This window comes from Trichechus manatus, unplaced genomic scaffold (genome assembly GCF_000243295.1).
Source record: "Trichechus manatus latirostris isolate Lorelei unplaced genomic scaffold, TriManLat1.0 scaffold00113, whole genome shotgun sequence".
Lineage (NCBI taxonomy): Eukaryota > Metazoa > Chordata > Mammalia > Sirenia > Trichechidae > Trichechus > Trichechus manatus.
Genome location: NW_004444049.1, coordinates 4,992,821 through 5,009,075, shown reverse-complemented (window position 1 = coordinate 5,009,075; position 16,255 = coordinate 4,992,821). Strand labels below are relative to the sequence as shown.

At 52.2% G+C, this 16,255-nt stretch overlaps 1 protein-coding gene across 1 annotated transcript in view; it reads left to right on the top strand.

Moving 5' to 3' along the window:
* The window catches only part of PACS1 (phosphofurin acidic cluster sorting protein 1), a 144,749-nt gene extending 128,700 nt beyond the window's left edge, over positions 1–16,049 (top strand). Inside the window, exons 14-24 of the mRNA XM_023738193.1 lie at positions 4,599–4,703; positions 5,292–5,398; positions 6,064–6,218; positions 6,405–6,515; positions 7,294–7,396; positions 7,948–7,990; positions 12,087–12,129; positions 12,345–12,480; positions 14,307–14,533; positions 15,642–15,761; positions 15,917–16,049. Of these exons, the coding sequence (XP_023593961.1) occupies positions 4,599–4,703; positions 5,292–5,398; positions 6,064–6,218; positions 6,405–6,515; positions 7,294–7,396; positions 7,948–7,990; positions 12,087–12,129; positions 12,345–12,480; positions 14,307–14,533; positions 15,642–15,761; positions 15,917–16,032 (1,266 nt within the window). The 3' untranslated portion in view covers positions 16,033–16,049. The remainder of the gene's footprint in view (positions 1–4,598; positions 4,704–5,291; positions 5,399–6,063; positions 6,219–6,404; positions 6,516–7,293; positions 7,397–7,947; positions 7,991–12,086; positions 12,130–12,344; positions 12,481–14,306; positions 14,534–15,641; positions 15,762–15,916) is intronic.
* The last annotated feature ends 206 nt before the right edge of the window (positions 16,050–16,255 follow it).

Genomic DNA, 16,255 nt, shown 5'->3' with positions numbered 1-16,255 from the left:
GAAGCTCTAGTGTCCTGTCACCAGGTGGTTAGATCTGTTACTAGATATGTGAGCTCAGGAGTCCGCCAACTCCTCCTGTATGGATTCAGCTCAGGTGCCCAGGTAGATAGCCACCAAGTGTGCAGTGTAGGCTCTCACTTACAGTCCTAGACAGGCATGGGTGATTGGTGTAGGCATAGGCATATGGTTGCAGCAGGGGGACACACTCAGAGCAAGGCAGGGGGCTAACGGCTGCCCCCGAGTGTTCAGGAGGAAGGCGTGTCCCTGTTCCCTAGAGCGCGTAGGTGGGTGGGTTTTGCAGCTGGACTATGAACACCTAATGGTGTTGGCCGTAAGGACTGAGGGCACCTCTTTTTCATGGGCCCCTATCACAGGTGGCTAGGTGGCGTGGGTGGAGCCACCAGTCCTCAGGCCCCTGATGTGGGTTGGTAAAGACCCTGCTTAACGAGCAGAGCAGTGTCAGATGGCAAGAACCTGCCACTTCACAGCTGGAACAGTTGAAGTTAGACTTCTGGTATATACCCTGTTATACTGCAGTAACGAGGACCTACGCTGTTGAGATGGGCCCATACAAGTCTATGCAGGGGGAAAGGCACTCAAAGTCTGTGGATCCTTTATGCCCATACCTAGGCAAAGGAGCTGTGCTTACCCTGGGTTCTGGCTTAGGGGAGCTGGCAGTTTATTTTTTCCCATTTGTTAATTTGTTCGCTCTCCAAGGCAGAGAGAATGGTGCTGGGCGTGTGACAGATCCTACTTCTGGCCCAGGGGACATGGCAATTGCTGAAGCCGGTCTGGGACCCATTGCAGAGCAGGGAGCGGGGAGGTAAATGGGAGAGAGGTTTTTCCCTAAGAGGGGTGTTTTTGATCCACACGGTAAACCTTACACAATTACTTATCTTTCGCCAATGAGGGCTGCTTCTCACTGGCTCTTGGTGGCCGTGTAGACTCTCTGGTGCTGGGTCTCTCCTGGTGCAGAAACCACGCCTCCCGAGCACCAATGCTCACCTGCCTCACCACTCACCCACGAGCTGCTCAGGCCTGAAGGGCTCAGGCTCTCGCTGGGTCAGGTGTGACAACTCCTTGCTGCTTCCGAACCATCTCTCCCTCCCCCTTCCACTCAGTCTGGTTCCTCAACTCAGCCTTTGTTGTTCAGGGCTCCCAGATTGCCATATATAATTGAATCACTTGTTTTTTCGGGTCCTTGTTCTAAGAGGGTCCACCAGAAGCATCTGACTACTCTGCCATCTTGGCCCCGCCTTCCCCATTTCCTGATTTTAAACCACAAGGTATCCCCTTGTTCTGTTCCAACAACTGTCTCTTGGTCTATGTATAGGTTCCACATGAGCACAATTAAGTGTTCTGGAATCCCCATTCTTTGCAGTGTTACCCATAATTTGTTATGATCCACACAGTTGAATGCCTTTGCATAGTCAATAAAACACAGGTGCACATCTTTCTGGTATTTTCTGCTTTCAGCCAAGATCCATCTGACAACAGCAATGATACCCCTCGTTCCACATCCCCTTCTGAATCTGACTTGAATTTCTGGCAGTTCCCTGTCAATGTACTGCTGCAACCGCTTTTGAATTATCTTCAGCAAAATTTTACTTGTATGTAATATTAATGATATTATTCAATAATTTCCACCTTCTGTGGGATCACTTTTCTTGGGAATAGGCATAAATATGGATCTCTTCTGGTCAGTTGGTCAGGTAACTGTCTTCCAAATTTCTTGGCCTAGATTAGTGAGCACTTCCAGCATTGCATCCATTTGTTGAAACAGCTCAGTTGGTATTCCATCAATTCCTGGAGACTTGTTTTTTGCCAATGCCTTCAGTACAGCTTGGACTTCTTTCAATACCATCATTTCTTGATCATATGGTACCTCCTGATATGGTTGAATATCAACCAATTATTTTTGGTACAGTGACTCTATTCCTTCCATCTTCTTTTGATGTTACCTGTATCATTCAATATTTTGCCCTTAGAATTCTTCAGTATTACAACTTGAGGCTTGAATTTTTTCTTCAGTTCTTTCAGCTTGAGAAATGCTGAGTGTGTTCTTCCCGTTTGGTTTTCTAACTCCAAGTCTTTGTATATTTCATAATAATACTTTACTTTGTCTTCTCGAGCCGCCCTTTGAAATCTTCTGTTCTGCTCTTTTAGTTCATCATTTCTTCCTTCACTTTAGCTGCTCTATGTTCGAGAGCAAGTTTTAGAGTCTCTTCTGACATCCGTTTTGGTCTTTTCTTTCTTTTCTGTCTTTTTAATGACCTTTTACTTTCTTCGTTTATGATGTCCTTGATGTCATCCCACAACTCATCTGGTCTTTTGTCATTAGTGGTTAGTGCATCAAATCTATCTTTGAGATGGTCTCTAAATTCAGGTGGGATATATTCAAGGTCATATTTTGGCTTCCATAGACTTGCTCTAATTTTCTTCAGCTTCAACTTGAACTTGCATTCGAGCAATTGATAGTCTGTTCCGCAGTTGGCCCCTGGCCTTGTTCTAATTGATGAGATTGAGCTTCTCCATCGTCTCTTTCCACAGAATTAATCCATTTGATTCCTTGTATTCCATCTGGCAAGGTCCACATGTATAGTTGCTGTTTATGTTTTTAAAAAAGGTATTTGCAGTGAATAAGTCATTCGTCTTGCAAAATTCTGTCATAGGATCTTCTGCGTCTTTCCTATCAACAACACCATATTTTCCAACTACCAATCCTTCTTCTTTGTTTATAACTTACACATTCCAATCACCAGAAATTACCAATGCATCTTGATTGCATGTTTTATCGATTTCAGACTGTAGAAGTTGGTAAAAATCTTCAATTTCTTCATCTTTGGCATTAGTGTTTGGTGCGTAAATTTGAATAATAGTGGTATTCACTGGTCTTCCTTGTAGGTTTATGGATATTATCCTATCACTGACAGCTTTGTACTTCAGGATAGATCTTGAAATGTTCTTTTTGACGATGAACACAACGCCATTCCTCTTCAATTTGTCATTCCCGGCATAGTAGACCAATGATTGTCTAATTCAAAAGGGCCAATACCAGTCCATTTCAACCACTAATGCCTAGGATGTTGATCTTTATGCATTCCATTTCATTTTTGATGACTTCCAATTTTCCTAGATTCATACTTTGTACATTCCACATTCTGATTATTAATGAATGCTTGCAACTGTTTCTTCCCATTCTGAGGCATGCCACATCAACAAATGAAGGTTCCAAAAGTTTTACACCATCCACATCATTAAGGTTGAGTCTACTTTGAGGAAGCAGCTCTTCCCCAGTTGTATTTTGAGTGCCTTCCAACCTGAGGGGCTTATCTTCCGGCATTATATTAGACAAGGTTCCACTGCGATTCATAGGGTTTTCACTGGCCAGTTTTTTCAGAAATAGACCGCTAGATCCTTCTTCCTAGTCTGTCTTAGTCCGGAAGCTCCACTGAAACCTGTCCACCATGGGTGACCCTGCTGGTATTTGAAATATCAGTGACATAGCTTCCACAGTAGGACAAATGGACAGACATGTGGTGGATTATTTCCTACTAGTGTGGAATGGGACTTTAGCGCTGAGTGGCAGGGGCCAGGGAAGGAGCAAGAAATACTGGCATCACCCCAGTCTGCCATCAGCCACACACATGGCAAGAGCACCCCTTCTGGCTTGTTCTGCCTCCTCTGCCTCCATCAGACATGAGTCTGGAGACAAGGTGGGAAATTAATTGTTCGGTGGATGGCCAAAATGTCATTGGCCATCACTGGCCTGAGCACTGGTACCTTTAGGGCTGCTGTGGGCCAGGTGTTTGGTTTCCAGCTGATATATCAGCAAGATGAAACCATTTGATTTGAAGCATGGGCTGCAGCAGATGTGCAGAAGCAGCTGGGTCTTAGGAATTGTGTTCTCTTTGAAGGCCAGTGGTCTCGGGCCCAGGGGAGTCATGTTTCTAAACTGGCATACCTCACATATTGCTATCCTTCTAGAATTAAGTAGCAAATCAGTTCATTTACCTCATAAATATTATGGAGAAGAAAGTTTGTGTCAGTATGGCTTCCTGATTTTGATGCTATTACATAGCTGAAAATGAACCAGAGACTAGAATAGCCCAGTGCCTGGGGTGAAGTATTGTCCTTCTTGTTAATCACTGTTCCTGAAATATCTACTGTTCCCTTGGATGGCAGGCTCCCCACACAGCGCACATTTCCCTCTCATTATCTCTCTGCCTGTTGCCCTTGTTTCCAGCTCTCTGAGAACCTGTTAGTGGCTCTCGCCCTCCTCCTCCCCTGCCACAGAGGCTCTCCATCTCCTTTTGTCCCTGCATTGCCCTCTCCACAGGAGGCGCCCTGGCCTCAGCTTCGCCCTCCCTCTGCCTGGATGGCTGCTGGGCCTTTGTTCCTGACCTGCTCCCACCTTCTCCAAGGGCCTTCTCGGCTTATTCTCTATCCTCCTCCTTTCCACGGTGGTCTGCCCACGGTGGTGCCGGGTCTCCTTCACAAGTACCTGGTGTCTGTTCTCTGAATGTCCATGCTCCGGCCACCCAACCCCACCCTCAGGCTCCCCAGGGACTGCCTGACAGACACTTATGTCTTTACAGATTCCAAGGAAGGTGGTGTATGACCAACTGAATCAGATCCTGGTGTCAGACGCTGCCCTTCCAGAAAATGTCATCCTCGTGAACACTGCTGACTGGCAGGGCCAGGTAACATGATAGAGATTGCAGGGGTGGGAGGAGAGGACCGGGAGTCAGAGATACCCCAGGTTACATGGTTTGAGCAGCCACGCATGGGAAAATAGGAAAATGATTCCAATTTCTCAGGCCACCGTCCCACCCTGGGATAAGCCCGTAGCTCTGGGCTCTCATCCTAGTTCTGTCACTTTCCATCCTATGGGACCTTTAGCAAGTCATTAACTTTTTCTGTACCTCAGTTTCCTCATCTGTAAAAGAGTGACAGTAATGCCTGTCCTTCCTACCTTCCAGGGTAGTTGTGTGTGTCAGGCAGCATGACGGAATGAACGGACTTTGAGAAGTAGAAAGTACTTGAAAATTCCAGAGGTTGCCCCTAGTTTTCATGGGGGTCAGTCCACCCCAGTGAGATCCTGCTGCCAGAACCCCTTGTCATTGGCCTCAGCATCTGGAGTGTGGGCTACAGAGGAGACTTTAGAACTAAAACATCTGCTAGCTTCCCAAGCACCTTTCACAATGTCCACGTCTCTGTGGGGGCTGCCCTCTCTGTGTATATGGGGAGTGATGTCCCTGCTGAAGGCCTCACCTGTGTCCCCCCCCCAGTATGTGGCAGAGCTGCTCCAGGACCAGCGGAAGCCTGTCGTGTGCACCTGCTCCACCGTGGAGGTCCAGGCCGTGCTGTCCGCCCTGCTTACCCGCATCCAGCGCTAGTAAGGGCTCCAGCTCCTCTCCTGCCCACCTCCTCCCACCCTGACTGCCAAGCAAGGATAGGGAGAAGCTGCAGTGGGGGTGCACTGGGGGCAGCAGCCGGCCGTGCTACTCTGATGCCCAGGAGGCCCCAGAAAATCGGGGTGGAAGGATCCATTCCTGCCCTCCCTCATCTCAGCCTGGGCGCCTGCAGCTCCTTGACTGGCCTCGTCCTCTTCTTAAACCCGTGAGGAAGAAGGCCAAGAAGAGAGCCACCCTTTTAACTGTAAAGTGCTGCTGACAGTCGGGAGCCAGTGCTTCACTCCACAGGCCCTTCTGAGATGGGACCCAGAGGCTCCTGCAAGTTGGGGAGAGAGCTCCCGGGTCACAGGCATCCAGGCTCAGGCCAACCCCCAGCCTCCTGGATGGCACTGCCAAGCCATCTCCCTGTTGGCCTCAGCTAATTGGGTCTTCCTTCATAAACAGTTACCTGCCCTCTCTGGTCCTGGGTTTTCTCTTAATTGAAAAAGCACTTGGTTTTTGTTGCCTCTCTGTATTACACTGTTCATTGGTTTGTTTCTCCCCTGTGGTTGCTGAGATCAAGTAAAGTCGGTGCTTTGGGGCCTCCTTCGAGCAGGGTCCTGGAGGAAGCCCTGAACGTGGCCATGTCTCTCCCCTTCCTCCCCAGCTGCAACTGCAACTCGACCATGCCACGGCCAGTGAAGGTGGCTGCGGTGGGAGGCCAGAGCTACCTGAGCTCCATCCTCCGGTTCTTCGTCAAGTCGCTGGCCAGCAAGACCTCCGACTGGCTCAGCTACATGCGGTTCCTCATCGTTCCCCTCGGTAAAGATGGGACAGCCTCCAGGAGGGCCTGTCACCTACCCAAGTCTAGAGGCAGGTCCCGCTCCTGTAGCAGGATGGCAGGGCTGGGGCCCAGAGGAGACAGTCAGGAGACCAGGGCTGTGCAGCAGCCACGTTCTGTCATTCCATCCCCAACCAGTTCAGCTTCTCTGCTTTTCTGCCCACCAGGTTCTCACCCTGTGGCCAAGTACCTGGGCTCGGTCGACAGTAGATATAGCAGCACCTTCCTTGATGCTGGCTGGAGAGACCTGTTCAGTCGCTCAGAGCCCCCTGTGGCAGGTAATGGCCCCTTGTATGGGAACTGCCCCGGGAGCAAGGCTGAACACCACCAGGCTCGCTGGAGAACCATCTTGGCCCTGGGCTGAAAGGCGGGCCAGCGGGCCGTGCTATCTTCCCTCCCCCTGGCTCTCGCCCTCCCCGTGGCTCTCACCCTCTTGGCCACTGTGCCTGTTTACCTTGCATTAAGTGTTTGTGGAGTAGAGGCCCTCCACCGTGGACGTTTCTAGTCTCTAGTTTGTGCCCTGCTCCTGCACATCTAGAATAAGGAGGGCCACAGCAGGGGGCGGGCACCTCTAGTTGGAGAGATCAACGGAAGAAGCAGAGAGTAGTTACTAAGCAGTCGATGGATGACTGAATGACACGATGCCAACCACGGCTCCTGAAATATAGAATAAAGGTGACGGGGGTGAGAGTGAGGCTGAGAGGGAGTAAATGCTGAGACGCTTCTCCAAGGAGGTGCTGGCACGGATGGAGGAGTTGAGGGTTCCTCTAGGTTAAGAGATGGCTGTGAGCACAGACAGGCAGGAGCCAGTGGACATGAGAAAATGGGAGCATGGTCACCTGGCTAGGAGCAGGGCTTGGAGGAACCACAAGCAGAGATGGGACACGAGAGGATGGAGCTTTGGCTCATGGCACTTTAGAGTCTTTGGAACCCTTTCTCCACGGCAGCTGCACAGCTGCTGGGGTCCTCTGATGATCTCAAGGCGGGGGCTCTCCGAGGGGCTCGTGGGTTTGCCTGCTGAAGTAAATCCACACTCAGCTCCTGGCTTGTCTGCAGAGCAACTGGACGTGGTGGGGCGGGTGATGCAGTACGTCAACGGGGCGAGCGTGACACACCAGCTTCCCGTGGCCGAGGCCATGCTGACCTGCAGGCATAAGTTGTAAGTTTGAGGGTTTCCCAGAACAGGATGGGTAGGTTAGATGTATCTTGAGGGTTTTTTTTTTGCTTTTTTGTATTTCCCTTCTCCCCACCCAATTCCCTTTCTAGGAGCCCAAGAAGGGGCGTGTGTGTGTGTATGTGTGTGAGGGTGTGAGGGTATGTAAGTGTGTGTGTGTATGTGTGTGTGTGAGTGTGAGGGTATGTGTGTGGTGTTTTTTCTGCCTCCCACCCACGCCTTCCCTTCCTTGCCCTGGGCATCCCCACTTGTCTCAGCCTCCCCCACCCCCTCAGTGCAGAAGCAGCCCATCCAGTGACTCACGTGGGCAGCAGGGAGTATAGTTTGTATCATCAGGGCTTGTGCCTCCATTTGGAGTGCCCTGTATGTACAGTGAGTAATAGACCCTCCCTGTGCCCCTCCCCCAAGCTATGATGGGAAGCTCTGAAGTGGTGTCTGGACTCCTTTGAAGCCACAGTATAGTATGGAAGCTTATTTTCCCAGCGTTCTGTAAATCTGCTCAGTCAACAGTAAAGCTTTTCTGTCTCTCCCACCAGCCCTGACGAAGACTCATATCAGAAGTTTATCCCCTTCATTGGCGTGAGTACTGACTCCCCTCTCCTCTCTTCCCCACCCGTCCCCCTCACCTCCTCCCACCAAAAAAAAAAGTCAGGGATTCCTCTAGGACAGTAGTCCTCAACCAAGGGTGATTTTGCACCCCAGGGGACATTTGGCAGTGTCTGAGATATTCTTGGTTGTTACAATGGGTGCTACCAGCAGCTAGTGTGTCGAGGCCAGGAATGCTGCTAAACATCCTACAATGCACTGGCCAGACCCTACGACAAGGCATTACCTGGCCTCAAACGTTAGTAGTGTCGAGGTTGAGACACCCTGGGCTAGGACATGTAGTGGCCTGTCCATTTCAGTGTCCTTCTTCCCCGAGTCCTGAACTATCCCCCAGGTTCATCACTTCCTCACTGGTACCTCGTATTTACCACACTGGGCCCTGAACTTGGTGTGTTGGCAGCATAGCTTCTGCAGGTTCCAGGGGCAAAGAGGCTGCCCAGAAATAATGACAAAGGAGAAATTCAAGGGAGGGGTATTTCTGTCTTCAGAGTCAGATAGACCACCAAAAGAAGGGCCTTGTCTTTCCCCTCCTAGATACTAGTAGATTTTGAAAACAATTTTCACTGAGGGGGCAGAGAATGAAAAGGGAAAGCCTTTTCAATGTCTTTCCTGTCAGGTGGCACTGGCTTTGTCTGTGTAAAAATGGCGCAGTGGCGTCAGAGGTCCTCTAACTTCAGGGGAAGAGAAGAGAATCAAGATCAGCATCAACAGCCCAAGGCTGATTCCTGTGAGGCGGAGGTCAGACATGCCTCCTCTCTCCAACATTTTTACCAATTCTGACACCATCCCTCCCTCCCGCGGCACTTTCTACTTCTCTGCTGGGTTCGATAATTTGTTGCAATGGCCACACAGAACTCATGGACAATATCCACCATTATAGGGTTTATTAGGGAAGTAACAGGTTGCAATTCAGGATCAGGACCAACTCAGGATACAGTTCTTCGGTCAGGACAGCTTCTCAGCCACGCCCATAGGCAGGTCTCTTCCTGGCCCTTGGCCTGTCAGCCCTTGGCCCCTCAGTCCCTCAGGCCTCTTGGGCCAGCCCAGCCTCTGCCCTGCTTGGGCAAGTGTTACAAAGCTTTTTGGCTCCACCAAGAAGTGCCCAGAGGTGCCCCACTGCACCAGCAAGCCTCCTGCCCAAAGGCACTCAGCTTTCTCACTCTGTGGGCCAGGAAGCTACCCTGCTGTCTCCTGCTGTTCTCCTGGTTCTTCTGCTGGTTCTCTACTGCACTTGCCACCGATTCTCACCATCTTGCTCCGTCTCCAGTGTTACAGCTCTGTCTCCAGGGTCTAGCAGGTTCTCAGTGTAGGGACCTTGGGTCCAAAGGATGCTCTCTGCTCCCAGCTCTTCTTTCTTGGTGGTAATGAGGTCCCCCCTTTCTGCCTCTGGGATGGCTCATTTTGAGCCTTGCGGGATGGCAAAACTGACCAAGCCCCTCGTTAGGGTTCCATATGCCTTATTTGCATGGTCCCACCACCACAAGGGTGCCATGCACCTTATTTGCATCATTAGCAAGCTGTCCACTCTCCTTGGTGGGCCACATGCACCTTAGTTGCATAGTCCCACCCAGTCATTCAGTGGGAGTTACAAGACCATGGCAAAAAAAGGCTATATAAAATGGATCCATCACACTGCAGTCTGTTTCACTTGGCAGCTGTAGGGCCACGGGCATAGAGAGACCTGGAGAGGAGCCCAGAGGACGCAGAGCCGGGAAACCCTGTCAGGGCAAAAGCACACCATAGACAATGACGACAAGCTCAGATGCCAAAATTAGCTTATTATATTTTTCTTTTTCTATAATGTCCTTGAGGATCCCTCATAGCTTTGGAGGAGGGGGAGGTGTACAGATGTGGGGCCTTGGCTCCCTATCTCTACACGTTTAACTCTGGATGTCTTGAACGATCTTGGGAGATGCGGCTCTTCTGAGCCCAGGAAATAGAGTAACCTCTTCTCATGCCTTACAAAGCCTCCAGCCTGGCAATCCAGTCACACTCAGCTTGCCTCTGGTGCTGCTTCCACGGCCATGGTCAAAGCCCCAGAACCGTGGCACACAGCCCGTTGTAGGTAGCTCAGCTCACACCTTCTTGGAACTGTGGGTTGCTGCACACTGGCTTCGCACCTGAGAAAGAGCTGTTGTTGTTGTTAGGTGCTATCGAGTCAGTTCCAACTCATAGCAACCCTATGTACAACAGAACAAAACATTGCTCAGTCCTGTGCCATCCTCACAATCATTGTTATGCTTGAGCCCATTGTTGCAGCCACTGTGTCAGTCCATCTTGTTGAGGGTCTTCCTCTTTTTCGCTGCCCCTCTACCAAGCATGATGTCCTTCTCCAGGGACTGATCCCTCCTGATAACATGTCCAAAGTATGTGAGATTAAGTCTTGACATCCTTGCTTCTAAGGAGCACTCTGGTTGTACTTCTTCCAAGACAGATTTGTTCGTTCTTTTGGCAGTCCATGGTATATTCAACATTCTTCGCCAACACCACAATTCAAAGGCGTCATTTCTTCTTCAGTCTTCCTTATTCATCGTCCAGCTTTTGCATGCATATGAGGCGATTGAAAACACCATGGCTTGCATCAGGCCCGCCTTAGTCTTCAAGGTGACATCTTTGCTTTTCAACACTTTAAAGAGGTCTTTTGCAGCAGATTTGCCCAATTCAATGCGTCTTTTGATTTCTTAACTGATGCTTCCATGGGCATTGATTATGGATTCAAGTAAAATGAAATCCTTGACAACTTCAGTCTTTTCTTTGTTTGTCATGATGTTGCTTATTGGTCCAGTTGTGAGGATTTTTGTTTTCTTTATGTTGAGGTGTAATCCATACTGAAGGCTGAGGGAGAGAGAGATTTAAGATAATAAAAAGGGGCTAGCAGCTGTATAAGGAGACTTGGTAGTGCAGTGGTTAAGTGCTCAGCTGCTAACCAAAAGGTCACTGGATTGAATCCACCAGCCACTCCAAGGGAGAAAGGTGTGACGTCTGCTTCCATAATGATTACAGCCTTGGAAACCCTATGGGGCAGTTCTACTGTGTCTTCAATAGAGTCGCTGTGAGTCGGAATCTACGGCAGTGGGTTTAGTGAGAACAGCTGTGTACAATGCCAGGAGAGCAAAGGGAAAGGGGAGTTGTATCCAAGAAGCCCCAGAGTGTCATCTCGTTTCTCTCTGGGAACCAAAATAAGGACATAGAGAATTGGGGCAAACCCCAGGGAAGGGCAGCGTTGTGCCCTCAGCAGTCGCCGTGGTGACCATCTGCAGGTAGACGTGTAGTCCTTACTCCCCACCAGTCCCCAAGGCCGGCTTCTCTGACCCCCAGTTCTGCTTTTCGGCAGGTACCTCAGGCCTACTCTTTAAAAGGACTTCACCTGGCACTCAAAAGCACAGCAGGAGCATTCAAACAGTCTGTCTCTAGCTCTGTCCTTTTTTTGACCACTAGGAGGCCCCCTCAGTCTTTTCCAGAATTCTTTGTAGGGTGTATAAAATTATATGGGAAGCTGAAATCAGCCTCACTGCCTTAGACAGGGGAGGAGGGAACCTGGGACCCTCTCCTTCCCATTGTCATTTCTCTAGGTTCCCGGAAGGCTAGAAAGGAGAGCCTCTGCCAGCATCTTCAGCTGGTGTTCACGTGGCTCGGTGCCGCAGGGCAGGCCGGGTATGGAGCATGGCCTTGACCGTGACCCGCTCCGTCGTCCTCATAATGATGAAAGAGTTCCGAGGCTGTCTCTCAGCGGGTTTTAATTTCTCTCTCTGACCTAAGCAGGTGGCCGCTGCCTGTGGTGATCAAGAGAAATGAGCACTGGATACAGAAATGTATCCTGCCTTCAAGGTGGGCTTTGCCCTTGTCCCCAGAGAAAAGTCTCAGGTGCTCCACCTCATCGACTGGAACTGGGTTTTTTCCACATCTCCTATAAAGATCTGGGCTGCCCCAGATTGGAGAAGATTTTAAAAGCCCGTGACAGAATAATGTGCAATAATGGCTGTTTGCCCAGCCGTCTATTTCTGACTGGATTAGAACGTGTCGAGCTGTGAGGAGAGCACCTAATGCCTGTGTCTCTTCTTTCCTTCAGGTGGTGAAGGTAGGTCTGGTGGAAGACTCTCCTTCAACAACAGGTGAGCCTCAGGATGCCTCCATTGCTGCTTTGGTGGGAGGGTGGGACAAGGGCGGGAAGAACTTGAGCAGCTTCACTCCCCATTGGAGTGGTGGCAAGGCAGGTGGGGAGGCGTCTAAGGCCCAGGAAGAAATCAAGGCTGCAGCTGAGTAGCAGACAGGCCACCAAGGGGTCAGGGGTGGCTTCCTCTGGCCAATTGTGTTTGTCCCCTGACAGGCGATGGGGATGACTCACCTGTGGTCAGCCTGACTGTGCCCTCTACGTCGCCACCCTCCAGCTCAGGCATGAGCCGAGATGCCACAGCCACCCCTCCCTCCTCCCCGTCCATGAGCAGTGCCCTCGCCGTCATGGGGTAAGGCTCCCGCCCGGACTTGCCTTTCTGCCATGGCCCGTCCACCAGGGCCCAGGACCCCGACTGAGCTCCCTGCTGCCGGCAGCAGTGTAGAACAGGGGCGAGAGCCCTGGGTTTAGAAAGGCGTCTGGGGGAGAACGGTGGAGTTAGAATCCAGAGTCTGCATCATTGACCAGCTCGGTGAAACAGGGAGGCTGCTCTCTGCCCTGCCTCTCTCACAGATTTAGAAGGGTTGGATGAGACGGCATTGGTCGAGAGGCCCCTTGTAGACTGGAAAGTGCTGGTAAGTGTCTCATGTGTGACTAGAAGCCGCGCCTGGCCTTTGGAGTCGGACACGCTTGGATCTGAGTCATGGCCTCTTTGCATCAGCTGTGTGCACCTGGGCAGGTTTCTAAGCTTCTGTTACAAAGTAGATGTGGAATGGCGGCGACCTCACAGGCTCGTTGTGAGGTTTACATATGAACAGAAGTGCCTGGCATCTGAGAGGTGGTGCCTTGTTCATCCATCACCAGTCACCGTGTGAGGCTCTGGGCCTGGAGCAGAGGGCAAGACAGGAGTGTCCTGTCCTCTAGGGCTCATGTCAAAGTGATGCAGAAATGACAACATGAAAATGTTAGATTGCATTAGGTGCCGTGAAGCACGGCAGGGCGAGGTGATGGGGGCTTACTTTGGGATCTCAAGGATCTAACGTTCAGTTAGTGGGCAGGAAGGGCAGAGGGAGAACGCTGCTGGCAGGAGGCTGGGGAAAGGGGCTTTGAGGTGGGAAGGGCAGAGCAGGGTCAGGACCACAGAGGAGGCAGCACTGTTTTCTTCCCCCCATTTCCCTCCTTCTGCCCATGCCTCTTTCCTGGTGTCCTCTGGTGATGGTCTTTGTACAGCAGAGGGCAGTTACTGACCGGCGGCTTTTCTGGAACCACCAATGGCAGGGTCATAGTCCCTGCAGAAGATGAAGCATTGTTGAGTGAAAAATTAGCTAGAATCCCATTCTTTCTCTCTCTTTCCAGTTCCCTTCATTTGCCTGCAAGCGGCAGTTTGGGAGAAGGAGAAATCCCACTTAGCCAAGTTTGCCCCAATTCCCTGCAGCCCAGGCTTCCTGGAAGCCTATTTTTGCTGCTCCATCCCCCCCCGCCACCAACCCCAGCACAAAGGGTTTCTGTCCAGCATGGATTCAAGGGCCTTGGGACCAACCCTTACCTCGACCTCCTTTCCCATCCAATGTCAGCTTGTTTTTTAATGGCACCACTGACACTAGGCAGAAAGAAAAATGTCAGATGACTTTTGTAGCCCGTGTACCTATTGTGTCTGACGCCTCCTTTCAAGAAAACATCAGCCCTTTTCCCCTGAGAGCTAAAATTATCCCTGAGCTAGAAGTGCCATAAATAAGAGAAAGCTGCAGGTCAGTCATCAACTCCCCGAGGCTCCGGAGCAGCCTCGGGGCTCTGCCTCTGCCCCACTTAGTCCCCTGGGCCCCGCTTGGTGTTGGCCCTGCTTCGCTTTCTGGGCCTGTGTGCACATGCTTTTTCTTCATAGAGCTTCCTTCCTCTCTGCTTCCTTGTCCTCCTGGGACTTGTCTGTTTGGTTCCCTGACCAGTGTGAGCCTTTCCCCTCTCCTGGCTTTGTTCTCAGATCAGCCTGATTCTCCACTCCAGGAGGAAGGATTCTGTGGGGCAGGAGGGAACACAGAGCTTGGAGACGGCCTCCCTCCACCCCTGGAGCCCAACCCCTGGCCTCCTCCCCTCCCAGAGGGTCCATCCGCCCCTCATGTGCCCATGTGGTTGGGAACTGAGGGCAGAGCTGACCTCTCTGTCCTCCTGTCCCTTCTCCAGGAGCCCCAACAGCCCGTACGGGGATGTCATTGGCCTCCAGGTGGACTACTGGCTGGGCCACCCCAGTGAGCGGAGGCGGGACGGCGACAAGAGGGACGCAAGCTCCAAGAACACCCTCAAGAGTGTCTTCCGCTCGGTGCAGGTGTCCCGCCTGCCCCACGGTGGCGAGGCCCAGCTTTCTGGTACCATGGCCATGACTGTGGTCACCAAAGAGAAGAATAAGAAAGGTAAGTGACCTCTGAGGCCAGGGACCATCAGGGCCCCCAGGCCTCCTCCATCCCCTCCAGAATTAGCCCTGGGGTGCAGTCCTGCCGCACCTTGTGGGACCAGGCAGGATCTGTCATCTGGGTTTTGAAGGAAACCACGGTCCCCAGTAAGGCACTTGGTCGCCGTTGTCTGAGGCAGTGTGTGACAGGAGAGAACATCTCCAGGCTTCAGCTCCAAGGGAGGGAAACTGAGGCCCGGGAGGCCAGTGCACAGGAGCTCCATGACCAGAGGACATCGTTGTCCTTTATGGAAAGTAGAGTTCAGTCCATCTGGATAAGGCACCGAGGTAGAGTCAGGGTGGCCCTGGGTCCTGCCCTGGCAGAAGGAAGCTCTGACAGCTGGCAGGAATGCCCTTCCCCCAACCAGGCCAGGGCTGAGTCAGTGCTTCCCTGTCAGCCCCGCTGTGCACCTAGAATGGTGGCCCTCAGCCCTCCCAGCCCTCCCCCTGCCCAGCTGTCAGGAGGTGGCTTCTTTTAACCCTGGACCCTGCCTCCTCAGGTACCCCCCAAAGCAGCTGTGCCTGTTGCGCTTCCTCATTTTTGCTCAGATAGGTGTCCCTAGGGGAGGGGGCCGCTGCACCAGAGACTGGCCTGGAACATGGCGGGGCTGTCAGCTGAGCAGCCTCCTGCTCTTGCCTCCTCCGAGAGTGGGAGGCTGGTGTGCAGGCTCAGCCCGGCACCCGGGCCAGTCAGTACAAACACAGGTACCTCGGCTCCATCACAGCCAGACACCTCCACACACAGGCCACCTCGCTGCACAGAGGAGGCGGCCTGGAACATTTGAGCTAAAGGGACTCAGACCATCTGGCCCCAGGTCCTCGCTGTACAGATGATGATAGTGAGGCTGGGAGAGCGAAATCCTTGCCAAAGTCAGGAGACTGGTCCTGGGGCCGGTCAGGAACTCGGAGATCCTGCTCCACCGCCCACCCGGGGTGCTTTCCTGGAACTTTCCACAGATGTCCGCCTTCAGCATCGGCTCCCCTTCCCAGAGAAAGGCAGCATCAGGGCTGGGGACAAGAGGGAGGGCTGCACTTCCAGAGGCGACTCAGAAAGCCTGCTTGCTTTCCAGTTCCCACCATCTTCCTGAGCAAGAAGCCTCGAGAGAAGGAGGTGGACTCGAAGAGCCAGGTCATCGAGGGCATCAGCCGCCTCATCTGCTCCGCCAAGCAGCAGCAGACCATGCTGAGAGGTGCGGCTAATGGGGGGGACAGGGCCTCGGGGGCAGAGAGCCAGGGTGGGTGCTGACTTGGGGGGGAAAGGGACTCGGAGGCAGAGGCTTTCCTGACTTGTTGTGTGAGGGGGAGCGGCCACAGCAGCGCTGGTGACACTGCCCTGTCCCCCCAGTGTCCATCGATGGAGTTGAGTGGAGTGACATCAAGTTCTTCCAGCTGGCAGCGCAGTGGCCCACCCATGTCAAGCACTTTCCAGTGGGACTGTTCAGTGGCAGCAAGGCCACTTGAGGGCACTGTCTCCTGGCTACTCACCCTCCTGGCACTGCCACCAGCCTCACCGCCTGCGGGCAGGGGGAGGCACAGGCTGGGCCCCAACATCCCTCTCTTGGCACCGGGGCCTGTATTTCACTCGCCCATCCTGAAGGACACTGCCACTGGGGACACTGCTCACCCCCGCGCCTGTCCCGGCCCACAGTCCTCTTCTCACCCCCTCCCTCCTCCTCTCCTTCCC